Here is an 18,063-nt window from a genome sequence, read left to right on the forward strand (position 1 = left end):
TCTGGCTGTTTGCTGCAGGCGAGGGCAGAAAGAGACGCTGCTGGGCGCCTCCCCTTCCCCAAACCAACACAAAAAAGCTATAGAAAATAAACCCGTGGACAGCAGAAAACAGCCTAGAAAGCGCCAGACGGGGCTTTCGCGTCACCTCGGGCCTCTACGCGGACAAATCCGCTCCTGTTGAACCCGTTCGAGCGGTTTAAAGTGAAGTTTGACTTCAGTTTCACAGGTGAGTCGCGACAAAACCCGAGATTCTGTGGCCGCGTCTCAAAGCCTAGTGTGCTGCCTATCTAGACAGCTCGTTTGAGCCTCGATATGAGTGTGTAAGTGTTGTCCTGCAGTGCTGTCTAAGTAGGACGCTCACTTAGGGGTTGAGAAGACTCTGTTATTATATTCTGCATATGTCTGTGTGTTTAATGCAGTTGCTGCTTCTGTATCAGGTTTCTCTCTGCCTGTGTGTGTGCTTCAGCTTTACTGGGTTCAGTCCTGGCTGTTCATGGCAAACAATAATAAAGACAAAGAATATGTCTTTAAATATGATAATTAAACAGTGCTAATGAATAAAGCGTGTAATGAGTTGAAGACTGAGTTATATAGAAGGTTTGATGAGTTCTGGCCAGGCTTCATGTCATTAGATTTTACTCAAAGATTTAAATAAAAATGGGAAAAAAAAGAATAGTTTAATTTGGAAGATTATTGTCATTATTATTATTATTATTTAATGAAATAATTATTCATTTTAGACAGTTTATTAAGAATAAGAATTAATTTACTCTGACATTATTTTCATTATAATTAATCATTGTTAAGTTTAAGAACAACATTTTTTTTAATGATAAATGATATGCATAAAATGATCCAAAATTCATCTGAAAATTGTTTACCAAAACATTTTTTTCCCTTTAATATTTATTTATTATTTTTATTATAATTAAGCAAACTGGTGAAAGAAACAAGAAATTATATTTTGCATAAATTAAACTTAAAAAAAAAAAAAGTTGGTTTTAAAATTATTATTATTATTATTTACTAGTACTAATTAATTAGTTAATTTTAAGAACAACAATTGTTAATTTTTCCTCACTTTTTTAAAAATAAATATCAAGCATAAAATGGTTCCCATCCTAAAAATTGTCTGAATATTTGTATGCAAAATATTAATTAATTTGTTTTATTTTTCTCCATTTATGTTCATTTATACATTTTTAACAGTAATAAATAATTATTGTTCATTTTTACCACAGTTACTAATTTATTGTGACATTATTTTCATATTTAAATATTTATAAAATAATAAAATAATCAGAAAATTGTTTATGCAATATATAATTTATTTTCCGTTTTTCCATTAATATGAATTTATTACTATTTAATATTATTTAAATATTGTTAATTTTATGACAATTATATTATTATTATTTTATTGTGACATTATTTTCATGATAAACAAGCATCTACAAAAAACAAGGAACTCCCGCACACTATCAGTACTTGCAAATGAGTATCAAAATATTGTTTTTTTATTGTAATTTAATAAAAATTTTGATGCTCATTTTCAAGTACTGATAGTGTACGGGAGTTCCTTGTTTTTTATGGATTTTTTGACCTACTTATATGGTCTTGTTTTTCGGTCCTAAAATTAATCAGAACATTTTTTTTAAGCAAAATCTATATTTTTAATGTCTAATTCCTTCATGTATTATTTTCGTGCAAGTATAAACGGGCAGCTGTGCAGAATGTGTTTGTGTGCTGCTGTCGAGTGTGTGTTGCGTGTGCGTCGCTCATCTCTCCGTTGTGCTTCCCTCTGCTCTTCCAGCTCTAACTCCTCCTTTTCTTTATCTCCACCTGCAAACGTTCCCACTCTTCCTTTCTTTCCTCTTCTCTTCCTCTCCTCTCGTCCTGGACCATGTGTGATAATGGGGATCTGGAGGACAAGCCGCCCGCTCCGCCCGTGAGGATGAGCAGCACGATCTTCAGCGGCGGCGGGAAGGACCACACGCTCGCAGCCAATCACAGCTCAAAGCCTCTTCCCTCGGTGCCGGAGGAGCGCAAGCGCAACAAGATCATCTCCATCTTCTCCGGAGCCGAGAAGGGTGCGTATCAAAATTGACTTTTTCACTCACCGGCCAATTTGGTTACTTACAATTTGGTTTAAAATGCCAAACTTTACAGCAGAAAATGCCCTTCCTGGCACCTGTGAGGGCAGTGAAGTTTTTTTTATAACTCATCCGTTTAAATTATATTAAGCCTTAAAGTTCTGCATAATTAAGGGCGTGGCCACTTGAGTGACAGGTGGATTGCTGCTGATGTCACTACTAGCCGTTTGTCTGCTGTTAGCGTCACGTCTCCTCAGCTAATCCGCCTCTTTGCCCGTTTTCGTTTATCCGGGAGTGACGCGCTGCCAAGATGGCGACGGCTGGCTCCGCCCACTTTAGGCTTCACAAATGCTCTTCAGAAACACTACGGGTGACGTCACACACACTACGGACATATTTTTTTACAGTCTATGGTATCAAAGCATAAACGCAAACACTTCCAAGTCATACCGCATATGATATGATATGATATGATGCACGGTGTAATTAACTGCTGTTAATCGCATCTAACGTTAAAGTTTTTCATACATTTTTAAATTGCAATAATTTCACATTTAATCTCCAAATTAATGTCAACATTATATTTTAAATATTTGATCTAACAGGTCGGAAATATCCATAAGTTATTAATTATCCATTATTGTTTGTTGTGATATTATACATGCAGTTTTTAGGAACTGATTTTAATTTTCAGAGGCTTCCTAGTTCATTTGTACTTTTAAAAATGCAATTGTCACAAAAATATGATTGAAAAATGTGACAGTGCACCTAAACCTCAACTAAATTACTCACTATTTTAACCTAAAATGTGGATGTTGAAAATAAGTTTAAGTGTGTTTATTTTTTAGTGTCTCCTCTTAAATAAACCATTATACACATTTGCATTAAGACATTTCTAAGTGCTTTTTACCCCCATCGTCACATTCTCAGGGCTCATCAAACCCACAGACACGCTTTGGCTTTGACTTTTATATCTTACTGTACGTATCGTGGTCTCTGTAGATGCATCACCTCGCTTCACAACTCGCTTTCCTCAGCGTCACATCTCAGAGACGTGTCATGTTTTCTGGGTCAAAGTGAGTCTCTGAGTTCTGATGCTCATGGGACGCTGTGTGTGTGTGTGTGTGTGTGTGTGTGTGTGTGCGTGTGTGTGTGTGTGTGGCTTTACAGGTGGCCGAAGGAAAGACCGAGATAAAGAGCGGCCGGAGATCTCGCCGCCCTCAGATTTCGAGCACACCATCCACGTGGGATTCGACGCGGTTACTGGCGAGTTTACGGTTAGTATACGTATTATATCAGCAAATATAGCTTAAATAATGAGTTATATTAATTAATATTTAATTACTTTCTTATTGATTATACATTATTCCTGCTTTAAAGGTGCACTGTGTGATGTTTAGCAGCATCTAGTGGTGAGGTTGCGAATTGCACCCAACAGAAGTTACGGTGGCCGACAGGAAGTGATGTCGTCGTCTGAGACGGCAGAGAGTAGCCAGTTAAACAATGAGGTTTCTTTACAAAGATAAATTAAGAAACTAGGTTTACTTAATTATTCAGTAAAACGATATGTAATTGCTTCTTGTTCATCATTGTGTCAGTGTTTTGTTTAATTTCTATCTAATTCTAAACCTAAAGATTTGATATAGTTGTTATTGTAATGTTGTACAAAGTTTACGGCTGTATTTTTTCAATTGTTTTCAATGAGAGCGCCGCATCACTGTCACTTTTTACCCAGCCGTCCAATCACAGTGGAGGAGGGGCGGGGCAAATACCACACCGACCAACCGCCACGTCCTGCTTGTACAAAATGATTTAAAACAAGAGCCAGAGAAAATAATTTACATTGTATCAACATTTTTATAGTCCTATTCAGAAACAAACTGCCAATCCCCGTGTCTCCGGTGCTGAAATATGGCTTATTCATGTTGCTGTACGGTTGCTAGGGTGCTGTAAATGGTTGCTAGGGCGTGGCTAGACAGTTTCCAGGCTGAAACTAATAGACTGGGTGTGTATTTGGATATTTAAAGACTACTTGCCAGTCTGAGTCAAAAGAGGTTCTGGTCCAGAGATATCCCTCACCTTTTTTTCAATGGAAGTCTATGGGGTGGTTGCTAGGGTGCTGTAACTGGTTGCTAGGGCGTGGCTATGTCGTTGTTACATCACTGCTTATTGGCTGCTTGCTTGGCGAGTCAAATGAGCTCACCCGCAAGTCTCTGACATTCTCATCCAAAGATATGATCCCACAAAGTTCGTGCCAATGTTAATTGTCCCGAGAGATCCCGGACGAGCCCCCGTTTGTTTCCTCCTCCGCACTTTGACACAAATCTAAGGGACGTTTTCGCCCAGCATTTACTCACATTCACCTAAAAGTGTACAACAATTGCAAACTGACACAAAGGGTGCATTGCACTTTTTGGCCAGATATCGTAATCATAAGATTTTATTGTACAGGAGAAACGATGTATAACCTAAAGCAGGCGCACCATTTGAAGTGGCTGAAAAACTAAAGGCTGATAATATTTCCTGCTTCCGGAGGTGTACGTTGAATTTTTAAGTAATTTGAAGAGGTCAATTTGTAAAGAAAGACTACACACCAGCGCACATACACTACCGTCTCTTCTGCTCACCAAGGCTGCATTTATTTGATTAAAAATACAAACAAAAACAGTGATATTGTGAAATATTATGACAATTTAAAACAGCTGTTTTCTATGTGAATATATAGTAAAGTGTAATTTATTCCTGTGATCAAAGCATCATTACTCCAGTCTTCAGTGTCACATGATCCTCCAGAAATCATTGTAATATGATGATTTGATGCTCAAGAAACATTTATGATTATTATCAGTGTTGAAAACAGGTATTTACATTTTTATTTCAGGATTCTTTGATGAATAGAAAGTTCAAAAGAACAGCATTTATTTGAAATAGAAGCTTTTGTAACATTAAACACTACCGTTCAAAAGTTTGGGGTCAGTAAGAATTCTAATTTTATTTTGGGGGGGAAATAAATAAAATAAATAAATACTTTTATTCAGGGTTCACCAATCTCGGTCCTGGAGGGCCGCTGTCCTGCAGAGTTTAGCTCATACCAGCTCCAACACACCTGTTTGAACGTTTCTAGTATGCCTAGTGAGACCTTGATTAGCTGGTTCAGGTGTTTAATTGGGGTTGGAGCTAAACTCTGCAGGACAGCGGCCCTCCAGGACCGAGATTGGTGAACCCTGCTTTTATTCATCAAGGATGAGTTAAACTGATCAAAAGTTACAGTAAAGACATTTATAATGTTAGAAAATATTCTATTTTAAATAAATGCTGTTCTTTTGAACTTTCTATTCATCAAAGAATTTAGAAAAATTTGTACACAACTGTTTCCAACATTGATAATAATAATGAATGTTTCTTGAGCATCAAATCATCATATTAGAATGATTTCTGAAGGATCATGCGACACTGAAGACTGGAGTAATGATGCTTTGATCACAGGAATAAATTACACTTTACTATATATTAAAATAGAAAACAGTCATTTTAAATTGTCATAATATTTCACAATATTACTGTTTTTTTATTTATTTTTAATCAAATAAATGCAGCCTTGAGCAGAAGAGAATTCTTTTAAAAACGTTAAAAAATCTTACTGACTCCAAACTTTTGAACGGTAGTGTATAACACACATTCCTATAGACTAAAGACGTAATACGCATGTGCGTCAGTGTTTTCGCAGATTCGCGGAGATGATAACGTTTTTGTGAAGGTATGGGTGATACTGTCAGGCATGATACTGATTGGATCATTTGAATGACACTGTTATGCTGATGAGATCAGGAAATCTCTGTAAACGAGCTGACTCATGTAGGCTACTTCATTTACATGCCCCCTTCATGTAAATCCCTCCCCCTTGGAATGTACAGTATATAAACTACAAGGTATTCTGTTTGAGTTAGACTTGACTTGATGACTACAGCAACGCACAGCGAGTTCTCAGTAAAGAGTAACTTCTGTTGAAAGATATCCCAACGTCTCCTGGTCTCTGCTTTGACGAAGCGCTGTATAAATGGAGGTGACTTGAGTGTGGTTTCTCCGTGTCCCACAGGGAATGCCGGAGCAGTGGGCCAGATTACTGCAGACCTCCAACATCACCAAGTCCGAGCAGAAGAAGAACCCGCAAGCCGTTCTGGACGTCCTGAAGTTCTACGACTCCACGGGCAACGGCCGGCAGAAGTACCTCAGCTTCTCCTCAGGTCTGCGGAGCGCAGGTGTTTGTGCTGATATGAGCTCCAGTGTCACGGCATGTCGTACTGACCTGCTTTTCTCCTCTTGTTTATGTGTAGAGAAGGATGGATTTCCCTCTGGTGAACAATCGGTATGTTATTTTACACTCATTGAGATGCTGTTATTGTTGACCATGGACCACAAAACCAGTCACAAGGGTAATTTTTTTTTAAATTTAGATGTATACATCATCTAAAAGCTGAATAAATAAGCTTTCCATTGATGCATGGTTTATTAGGATAGGACAATATTTGGCTGAGATACAACTATTGAAGATCTGGAATCTGAGGGTGCAAAAAAATCTAAACATTGAGAAAATCTCCTTTAAAGTTGTGCATTTATGTTGGCGATTGTGCTGCATTCACTCACAGAAATACATGTTTTAAAATATACGTGTGCGACTCGAGACTGGTTTTGTGATCCAGGGTCACAATTAGTTTTTAGTTTTGGATTCTCTGTTTTCATTTACATTTTAAAGGTTTAGTAACAAAAAAGTGTCTTTTTGTAATTTTTATTATTTAATTTTTTCTTTTTTTTTCAGTTTTTTCTTTTAGCACATCAAGTTAAACTAAATGATAAGGTGAAATGTTGCTTTGGCTGAAATATAAACCAGTGTTATTTTAGTATCTTCTTATAGTTTTTATTAATATTTTGAATTGGTTTTTATTTTTATATTTTCCGTTTTCATTTTCATTTTGATTTAAAGTTTGTTATTTTGTTGTCACAAAAGTTTTTGTTTTTTATAAATTTATATACAGTTTTCATTAATTTTTATTTCAGTTTTCGTTATTTTAGGACATCAAGTTAAACGAAGTAATGAAAAATGTTGGCAACTAGCTGATATAAATTAAGTTTTTTTTTTTTTTTTCAGATAATGTTTATTTTATTTAAAGCAACAAAAAAATTCAGTTAATTTTTCTTATTCATTTTACGCTAATGTTTATTTTATTTCAAGTAACGTGTAGTAATTTTGCTGTGTTTTTGTTTTTAAATTGTCTATAGTTAATTTATTACTTCAGTCTTAGTTATTTTAGTACATCGTTAAGCTAAATAATGAAAAATATTGACAACTAGCTTGAAATAAAGTAAGTTTAATTATTATTATTTTTATTTTTTTGGTTAACATTTATTTTATTTAAAGCAACAATGTGTTTTATGGTTTATTTTTATTTTTTATTTAATTTAACTATGGATAACCCTAATATACACTTATTTAATATTTATTTTATTTCAAGTAACGTATAGTAATTTAGCTTTTTTGGTCATTTTTATACTTAATTTTATTTATACTTAAACTATAATTGTCTATAGTTATTATTATTTTAGTATATCGAGTTAACCTAAATAATATAACATACTTTATTTTAATTCAGGTAACATTTATTTTATTTACTTTACGATTTTGTTTTAGTTAACAATAATAACCCTTAAACTTAAACTTTTAATTTAACTTATCAACTTAATTTAAAAATAAATAAATAAATAACTAGGTTTATAAAATAAATAATTATAAAATTATATAATTTTAATGTAATGTTTATTTTATTTCAAGCAACAAAAATGTTTTTACAGCTTTTTTGACTAAACCTGATCCTTTCCGAATATAATTACACTGCTTTCCTTCCCTAAAACCTAAGCCTGTCAAAAAAACACCAGAGCCTTCGTCCCCAATCAAAACTGTGGATGATGATGATGAAGAAGATGACGATGAGGAGGCGCCACCACCTGTTGTCGCACCTCGACCAGAACACACTAAGAGCGTAAGAAGCCATTAGAGGAATAGTTCTCCTAAATATACAAGTATAGTCTATAGGGGCTTTCGTACCGGATAGTTACAGGAACTTGGTTACAGGAACTAGCCACCAGGGTGGTTCCCCGAGAACTTTTCTGATTGCATTCGCAGCGCCAGTAGGAACTCTGAAGTGACTTAAGACTTTAGTTGTGACTTTTATTTTGACGGCGCTGAGAACGACTGAGCTCACAGTGCTCACATTCTCCGTGTTCAATAGTTTACGATCTGTCTCATAGTCCTGTCTAATACGTTATTAGAACTGTTATACATAGAAAGTAGACCGTAATGAAAAGTTATTAGCGTATGATGTGTGTTTGATGTCCAGTGTTGCTGAGCAGAAATACATAATCATGTTTCGCTTGGTCTCCTCAAAGTTGCGTTAGATTTTCTCCTCAGCGTAAAGATTAAGAGCTTCATCTACCACTGTTTTGTTCATAGAGTTAGTTTCTGGAGTAAATATAAAGGCTATAATCTGTGTGTTTACACAGCTTTTTTAAAAATGGCGGGTGCTGGTGTTTCACGTGCGTTCGGCCAATCAGCGAACACTAACGTCACTGTAGTTCCTATAGCGCTGGTTTAGACCGACTCTAGAGAAGGAGTAAATTAGTTCCTCCAAAAGGAGCTAAAATTGTTCCTAGTTCCTGTGGTGCGAAAACGCCAAAATCCAGGAACTTCCGCCAATAGTTGTAGGAACTATGAGAAGGTTCCTCCGGTGCAAAAGCCTCTAATAATATAAATTAGTGCGCCACTAAAATACTATTCTAGTTTTGATTAATATTTATGATTTCAGGTATACACTCGACCATCGGTCATCGACCCCCTCCCTCCCCCCGTGACGTCTCCAGAAAGTGAGGTCGCGTCGAAGGCCACCGACCGACAGAGACCCAAAAAGGGCAAGATGACCGACGAGGAGATCATGGACAAGCTCAGTACGTCACTTTAAACGTAGTTCTTTGCGCAGTTTCACTTTTTTAGCGAGACTCAAATCACGTGTCCTCTGCTTGTTCTCCGACAGGAACCATCGTCAGTATTGGAGATCCAAAAAAGAAATATACACGATACGAGAAGATCGGACAAGGGTAGGTCCGATGATTTTGCACAACATGTTCATGTTCATTGAATGGAGATTAATCATTGTTTCTGTCCGCAGAGCTTCTGGAACCGTGTTCACCGCCATCGACGTCGCCACTGGACAGGAGGTAATGCAAAAGAGAGAGAAATGGATTAGTTTTTCTTAGTTTTTCCACATTCTCATCATTGCAATGCGTGTCTTGTCTCTCAGGTGGCCATCAAACAGATCAACCTGCAGAAGCAGCCCAAGAAAGAGCTAATCATCAATGAAATCCTTGTGATGAAGGAGCTGAAAAACCCAAACATTGTCAACTTCTTAGACAGGTAAACGTTCTTCAACAACATCAACTTGACCTTGGCCTCCAGACCTCATCAATTGCAAACTCCTTTTGAACAATAGCTAATGTTTCCTGATTATACATAATTAAATTATGTACTTTACGTATTATGACAAATGCCTGCAGAGGGCGCCGGCGGCCATGATTGTTACGCTTTACAGCAGATCTAATCCATGTTTAATATTGGCCAAACAACATTTAAATCAAATGTTAACTTAATCTTTAATATTTGGCTGCCACTTTACGATAGAAATGCTACAGCCACTGTAATTTCTTGAACGTGTGGACATTAAAACTTAGAGCAAGAATCGAAACTTTTATTTTGAAATCGCGGTGAACAACAATTTGCATATTTAGAAACATATTTTCCTGTGTTGGCGTAGGTTTATAATTGATTTATCTTACAAATCCAGTGAAATGGCGCACATTGCATTCCCAGATCAACGTTGTATAAGTTTGCGTTTGAGACGCTCCAACCATGAAAATGATAACTATGAAACACAAAAGCGTGTTTTGATTTTTGTTTGGGTTTTAAATAACATGCATCTGGAAACTCATACACAGTCTGAACTTTATATGAGTTCCCAAATGCATGTTATTTGAAACCCAAACAAACAGCAAATGCAGAGATTTACTGTGAATGGGATGCTGGAAGAAACACGTAACATGTAGACACGCTTCACTCTGAAACCTGCAGCGCATATAGTTGTTTGTCATTTGCAGTAAAAGACAGAACAATATAATACAAGCACTGTAAAATGTTTTGCCACAAACTCAACTCGCTAATGCTGGCATCAACGAGAAATATCATCACCTTTTAATATTGCGAGATCTCGTGGAACAAGAGATCGTCACACCCCTATTTTAAACAAACACTCATGTGTCTTTTACCTCAACACATCTTTGATTGGATAACTCTTTCTTGTTGCGTTTTTGCGTAATTTTACTATGTAAGAATAAAACGTTATTGCGTAATTTATGTAGGAAAGCATTGTTATTGTGTACTTTATAACGTGCTTAAAAAAGAGCCACAGAAACTTCAATGTTTAATATTTCGCACCAGTTTCGCACCAGTTCACACATGGGATGGGAACAGTGCTTTATTCACCAATGTTTTATGCGATTTAGCACAAATTAAATTCGTAACTTTGGATGTGAACCGCTAATGATGCCGTGAAGTTTTAAGAGTGTTCATTGTGTGTGTGCTCCAGTTTTCTGGTAGGCGAGGAGCTGTTTGTAGTGATGGAGTACTTGGCTGGCGGCTCGCTCACAGATGTGGTCACAGAAACATGCATGGACGAGGCTCAGATCGCCGCCGTGTGCCGAGAGGTGCGTTGAAGTCGCTAGATTTAATACTTACGGTTTAGGGGGAAACCCTGATGATTAAAGCACAACTGAACTGTGTTCAGGAAGTAACCGAGGCGCTTAACTAATCTTCCTCTTGTCTGTTATCTCACAGTGTTTGCAAGCACTGGAGTTTCTGCACGCTAATCAGGTCATTCATCGAGACATCAAGAGTGACAACGTGCTTCTGGGAATGGACGGTTCTGTCAAGCTCAGTATGTTCTCAGTTTTTACGACTTTGCATTGAGCATGAAGTTCAGAACACAGAACTAAGATGTTGATTGTGGTTAGGCACACTCTCACTGAAAGGTGCCTTCACACATGGCTCTCTTAGACGCATAAAGCGTCATGTTTGGTTTGGCTTGGTTTAGCAGCTCGCTCTGAACAGTAGAGCTCTTGTGAGCCAAAACTAGGTGACTAAAGAAACGGCAAAGAAGGCTGTTAACTATAGATGTACAAACAGATTAATGACAGATATTCAAGTGAAAAAAGTACCCAACAGCACCTAAAATGCATTTGAAGAGATGTTAGTATTTTGATGCACGCTGATAATGTTTAGCGTCATGTTCATCGTCTCAGCATTTTCACCCAAGACATGCAGTGTGAATCAAACTAGCCCCTAAACTAATCAAACCTGTAATTGGCTTGATGATAGATGGCATTTAATTCGATGCAAATGAAAACAAGGCTGTGAATGGGCCTCAATCATGAAACAAGCAAAACAAACTTCTGTCTAAGTTGGTTATGAAACAACATTTTTGTCAATTGTTCCATTTAATTGACGTAATTCAGGTTTTACGAGCAATTTGCTCATGTTTCATAAATGGGGCCGATAACTATTTCTTAAAGGATTAGTTCACTTCAGGATTAAAATTTCCTGATAATTTACTCTCCCCCACGTCATCCAAGATGTTCATGTCTTTCTTTCTTCAGTGGAAAAGAAATGAAGGTTTTTGAGGAAAACGTTCCAGGATTTTTCTCCATATATTGTCTTCAATGGGGTCCAACGGGTTGAAGGTCCAAATGTGAGTTTCAGTGCAGCTTCAAAGTCTCGACACGATCCAGCCGAGGAATAAGAGTCTTATCTAGACAAACCACCAATTTTTTTATTTTTTTATATTTTTATGTAAAAATAAACATTTATATACTTTTAAACCAAAAATGCTCGTCTTGCACTGGCTGTGATGTGACACGCATTACGTAATCACGTTGAAAGTTCACGTGTGTTCCGGTTCATAAATGTAGGGCGAAAATCTCCATCTCATTTTCTCCTCCAACTTTAAAATTGTCCGAAATCGTTGCTATACCTTTTATTTATTTTTTGTAAATAACGTTTGACTTAGTCTTTGCACGTTCGCTTTGTAAACACTAGGTCGGTTCTTCCTCCTATGTCACGCGTGACCTTTCAACGTGATTACGTAATGTGTGGTGCATCACAGAGCAAATGCAAGACAAGCATTTGTGGTTAAAAAGTATATAAATGTTTGTTTTTTTAGAAAATGAGTGATTGTTTCGATAGATAAGACTCTGCTGGGATCGTGTCGAGACTTCGAAGCTGCACTGAAACTTCAATTCGGACCTTCAACCCGTTGGACCCCATTGAAGTCACAATATGGAGAAAAATGTTTTCCTCAAAAACCTTCATTTCTTTTCGACTGAAGAAAGAAAGACAGGAAATTTTAATTCTGAAGTGAACTAATCCTTTAAGTTTTTCGGTCGCATCTAGTTTCCATAACGTTTTATCCCCCCCAAAGTCCATTGGAATTGTTTTGGAATTATGTATTTTTGGTGTTGCACCATCTTGATCAACGACACCAAAGTATGCAACCGTATGACCTACTAAACTAGCTGTTCTTCAGTCCATCCCATCCTTGTTGTCATTGGCATCAAATATGGCATCTACTGCAGGGAACTACACTGCGACCAAAATGATAGCATATGCGACCTTTTGAAATGCCATTGCGACCCTAATTTTTAATGGGGTCGCAAATGTATCACTGATTATTTTTATACCTATGTTTTAGGCAATATGCTATGATTTACTATGAGCATTTATTAAAACAGAAATGTGTATTTTAAGAATACGTTTTATAACGTGCTCTGAGCATTCAACACATCAAGTTGGCTTCAGCCCCGCGACCGTTACTTAGATTAAAACGTAGGCTACCATTGTATCAGTGCTGCACGAGCTCTCTCTCACACACACACACACACACACACACACACACACACACGGACGCGCGCACACAGAGAGAGAAGATAATTGTAAAATGAAAATTGACGGGCTATAGTTTAAATTTTGTTCTTGCTTGTTTTGTTTTTTTTCTGTCAAAATGTCAGAAAGCATTTTGTATTATTCATCCGTGTTTTTAAAATTCGTTAAATGACGGACGTTTTACAACACAGCCCTCGTTATATGTCGGATTCGTCTAACTTATACTTGATATTATTTTTAGAATAAGTGATTCGTTATGCTATTATTGGACTCCTGTCTATTCATTGTCAACTGTTTTCTATAAATATGTTTGTATTGGCTAACATTTATGCAGTTAATGCGTGTCCTGTTTAAAATGTGCAATGTTCAAACGCAAAGACAGCACGTCACAAATAGAAGCCCTTTTCCCTGTATCATATTTGGATATTGGAATAATAAATTAAGTAGCCTATCTTAATTGTACACAATGTTCCTGTTTTTTGTTTTGTTTTTTACTGTTTTCTAGGGGTTTCTTAATTTTAGACAAGTTGACCAGCACACATTATATGCAATGCAATGCAATATAATGCATGTGTGTCCTATCTGTGACATATTTTGCACACAGGTAAAGCTGCCCAACATAAGTCATTTCTAAAGTAAAAAAAAAAAAAAAAGTGTTTTGGAAAATATCTCTTTATTTGATTATCAGTAAATTTGTTTTCTAGTGACATTTAGCATTAGTGACATTTAGCATGCAAAAAAGGTCCATTGTCAAAAGCGAAGGGATGTATTAAGCAAAGTCACTTTAAAACCAAGCAGCTTTCTGTTGATTAGCGATCCAACTTGAACATGAACAAAATCCGTGTGGGGAATTTTTTCGCCCTCACATGACACTCCCGATTGCAAGGGTTCCTATAGGAATTAATGGATTTTGCTCATGAAATTGAAATCCTCAAGACAATGAAATTACCCAAACCAGGTCTAGAAATGTCTCTAAACTTTCTGTTGTCTCCTTCGCAGCGGACTTTGGGTTTTGTGCCCAGATCACTCCTGAACAGAGTAAGAGGAGCACTATGGTAGGCACGCCATATTGGATGGCACCGGAGGTCGTGACGCGCAAAGCCTACGGACCCAAAGTCGACATCTGGTCCCTGGGCATCATGGCCATCGAGATGGTGGAGGGAGAACCGCCGTACCTCAACGAGAACCCACTGAGGGTATGTTGGCGTCACTGATTCCCCAACAACTTGTTTGAGGTTCGATTTGAATTGCCGATTTGAGTCCATTGACAATGCAACTAGAATCTAGGCCTGCCATCGACCAAAGATCTTTCTTGTCGACTATTAGTCGTTCATTTAAGCCACTAGTCGACTAATCGCTCATTCATATTAATAAGCCATAATTCAAAATAATGCACCTTGTGTTGCCTATATAAAATATGTATAGCCTAATCAGCGCACAAATTCAAACATAAAGCTTGCCACAGCACACCGGCAAATTTAATGATTATGAATGAGTTGTGAAAAAAACAGTCTCATTCTGTCTAAACATTTTAATAATTTATTAGTAATGTTTTCGGCTGCAGAGATTTAAGTCGACGATCCTGCCTCGTCATCTCCACAGTGGTGGACGCGCCTAGATGCACGTTTCATACGGATTACATAAGCGTAGAATATTTATGTTTATTCAAATGCAAAAATTTCAAGCTTTCTATAGATTTATTTCTCATGCCTGTGAGTTAAGTATACGCTGAGTTTCAGTTCATTTATGTGATGTGCTCAAGTTCAAGACCGAATCGACAAAGCACCATTATTTTACAAAAACAACGTTTTGTGAGTTTACAAAAATAAAAGTAAACCCTTCACACTTTGCATTACTCTTATCTGTATGACCAAAAATTGAGTATTTAAGTTAAACTCAAGTGATGGCGCCGGCGCCTGTGTGTCATGCAGTAAACGCACTCTCCACACAAATACTTAGATATGCACCTAATAATAGCGCACATTTATCTAGATTAACATTTGAGCGAGCGGACTTGTAAAGTTGCTGCTACTTGCATATTTCAAGTGATAAGCCGTATTTGAGTTCGATAAATGAATTTTTGGATTTCCTACCGTTAACGATCTGTCCGTTACAGCCTGCGTGATTTTGACACTTTTTCAGTTTGTTTTCTGCGACTTAACGACTAACGGTTAGTCGACTATTAGGGGGCAGCCCTACTAAAGTCTCAAACTCTTTCTTCCTCAGGCGCTCTATCTGATTGCCACCAATGGGACTCCAGAGTTGCAGAGTCCTGAAAAGTTATCGCCCATCTTCAGAGACTTCCTAAGTCGCTGTCTGGAAATGGACGTGGAGAAGAGGGGTGGAAGCAAAGAGCTTTTGCAGGTAAACCAGCCAGCAACTAGTACTAGCGATTAGGTTTGGGAATCCAAAATCGATTCCAGAATTGAGGTCAGGAATCGGATACTTGTTATAAAATTTAAATTTCTATTCCTCTTATCGATTCCTTTGTGAGCATTTCAAAAGCACTTTAAACAATTCAAGGGCGAGACGTTTTCTGTGTTCACACACGTCCAAAGCGTGCTCACAGAAAATGTGATTTTAAACCATTCAAGCGCGAGACGATTCGGGTGTTGTTTTCAGTTCTGCAGGCGTGTGTAACCATGGGCAACTCTTAAAGTGGCAGCAGCCTAATATTCCTGCTGCCGTCTCTATAATAACCAGTCAAACAGCAAAAGACAGAGAGAAAATTCACTCGTGTTTGACTGAATAACTTCTGTAACTATATATTTGTAATGTATATTTTACTTATAAAGTGCAGTTGTAACTTTTTTTTTTTTGCGATTGCTCTTTTTTTTTTACTTGTTGTTTTTTAATTACTGAGTGTTTACTTGAATTTAATGCTGGAAATTTATATTAGTTCGGCTAGTTGTTTTTCTATTGTATTTTTAAACCATAGGCAAAATTCCTTGTGTAAGTGTTCTTTAGCCTGTTGATTTTTGTCAGCTACAATTAAATGTTTTGCAATGTGAATATCTAAGTTGTTGTTTTTTTGTTTTTACCTTATTGGAATCGAAACTGATAAGCAGAATCAGAATTGTTACCCAATTCAAATGATACCCAACCCTACTAGCGATTAAGGAATAGCATGACTTGTGTAAACTTGTTAATTGATCTAACCTTCTGTCTCCTCAGCATCCCTTCCTGAAGTTGGCCAAACCTCTCTCGAGTCTCACTCCTCTCATTTTGGCTGCCAAGGACGCCATGAAGAACAACCGCTAGCCTCCCGCTACGAACGAGCTGTGCCCGAAAGCACCGCGAACTGCTGAACACTCTCGAAATCTGTGCCAGGTGTTTTTACCAGTGTCTCAACAACATATCCATGTTGCCAAAACAAAACTCCAAGCATTTCATTTGGGTCTTTGCCTGTTTTTAAACCGCTGTGATATTGGGGGGTATTAGATGTCCTCCTGCTCTCATTAGATTCTTGTTGGACTTTATCTGTTTTATGTGTGAACTCTTCCAATCTTTGGCTTCTGTAGACCTCATATGCTCCATAATTGATGACATAAATCAATTATGGTGATTTCTGATCCAGCTGGAGACCTTTTGTTAGTCTTTCTGTAGCCAGAATCATGACTGAAAACTGTGTAAGCCTACTCCTGTTCTTGACCCGAAGGGAAGAGCACCTTACTAATACACACCAACTGCGAGCAGTGAATGATTTTTGTAGTCACTTGTGCCTTTGTTGTTTTTCCAGCAAACACCTTTATACTTTGTCTAAAGAGGCAGATTTTTGCCATTGAACTTCCTCTAACCTGAGACGAAACTTTCATGTGATGAAATGTGTATATGACGTACTTCGAAGAAGCGTAGCATTTCAGTTGATGTAGTTAGCCGAAAGCAGGACACGTAGATTAGATGTGTATGTTTGTGTACATGAACACTTTCTTGTTTGTTTTAGTAACTAACAGTTTATTATGAAGTAAATGCAGTTGTCGATAAGTCATGATGTAAGAATTGATAACTATTTTTATGCTTTTCAGTCACTTGTTTTGCAAGTAAAAGCCGGATTCCTGCAAATTCTGTGAACAATACAGTCATTGCAACATTGTGTACTTGATCTCTTGTTCTTCATTAAAAGAGGACTTGAAACTTGAGATTAGAATAAACTCTCTCTAGGGCTCTTTTGTAGTCTGTATAAACCTTCTCATGAGTTAATGGGGTCATACAGCAACATTTGAGCTCTTTGACTTGTACAACTAAATGAATATGTTGCATGTGTTGAAATGTAAGGTTTTTTTTCTTTAAAAGGGTTTAGTAGCCTTTCAGATATGTTAATCAAGCTATAATTAAGTTTAAGTGCTTAAGCTTGATCATATTTACACAATAATTTGCTTAGTGAGTGATTTTCAGAGTTAAATTGAATGTCAACTTGAAGCTATTTTTAACTTTTAATATTTTTATTATTTGTCTTTTACCCTTTTAACTTTTATTTGAATTTAATATCTTGACATATGTAATTTCATCTAACAGGGTGTGGACTGTTTAAGAGTGGGACAAAAACTATCACAAATCAAAAGGAAATTCATCAAATAAGTACTTGGTTTTTCCATCAAAAATGATTCGAATTTCTGGAGGTTGATATCATTAAGGACCTATGTTAGTTAAACACATCTGCTCAAACCAAAGCAAAATTATTTTAAATTCACTTGTGTGTTTGATTAATTAAAGAAAAGTAAAATGATTTCCAAGTTTATACATATTTAAATCTATTTTTACCCCAATTTATTAAAACATGATAGGATCATGAAAAGGTAGGCTACTACATAGTTGAAATTAGCCAATTTAAATGTTAATATTCAGTTCCTTTATTAAGTTTTACACTATATATATTATATATATATATATATATATATATATATATATATATATATATATATATATAAAACACAC

At 36.7% G+C, this 18,063-nt stretch overlaps 1 protein-coding gene across 2 annotated transcripts; it reads left to right on the forward strand.

Moving 5' to 3' along the window:
* The first annotated feature begins 3 nt into the window (after positions 1–3).
* Positions 4–17,267, forward strand: pak2b (p21 protein (Cdc42/Rac)-activated kinase 2b). Of its 2 annotated transcripts, none has more exons than XM_084117908.1 (15): positions 4–226; positions 1,814–2,090; positions 3,264–3,370; positions 6,190–6,337; positions 6,428–6,459; positions 8,006–8,128; positions 8,951–9,089; positions 9,176–9,239; positions 9,311–9,359; positions 9,443–9,555; positions 10,781–10,898; positions 11,029–11,128; positions 14,128–14,324; positions 15,355–15,492; positions 16,303–17,267. In XM_084117908.1, exons 2-15 carry the CDS (start codon positions 1,904–1,906, stop codon positions 16,387–16,389), a joined length of 1,602 nt encoding a protein of 533 aa, XP_083974034.1. In that variant the 5' UTR covers positions 4–226; positions 1,814–1,903; the 3' UTR covers positions 16,390–17,267. The 2 variants fall into 2 exon arrangements, with proteins under 2 accessions (XP_083974034.1, XP_083974035.1); XM_084117909.1 differs by having other exon boundaries at positions 1,928–2,090.
* Positions 17,268–18,063: the final 796 nt, after the last annotated feature.

Source organism: Abramis brama, assembly GCF_963993115.1.
Source record: "Abramis brama genome assembly, chromosome: 6".
Lineage (NCBI taxonomy): Eukaryota > Metazoa > Chordata > Actinopteri > Cypriniformes > Leuciscidae > Abramis > Abramis brama.

Excerpts from the sequence above, each read along its gene's own strand:
- pak2b (XM_084117908.1), top strand. The coding sequence starts at position 1,904 with ATGTGTGATAATGGGGATCTGGAGGACAAGCCGCCCGCTCCGCCCGTG. Across the intron at positions 6,460-8,005 it reads TTCCCTCTGGTGAACAATCG|CCTGTCAAAAAAACACCAGA; the intron begins GTATGTTATTTT and ends CTAAAACCTAAG. Across the intron at positions 10,899-11,028 it reads TCGCCGCCGTGTGCCGAGAG|TGTTTGCAAGCACTGGAGTT; the intron begins GTGCGTTGAAGT and ends GTTATCTCACAG.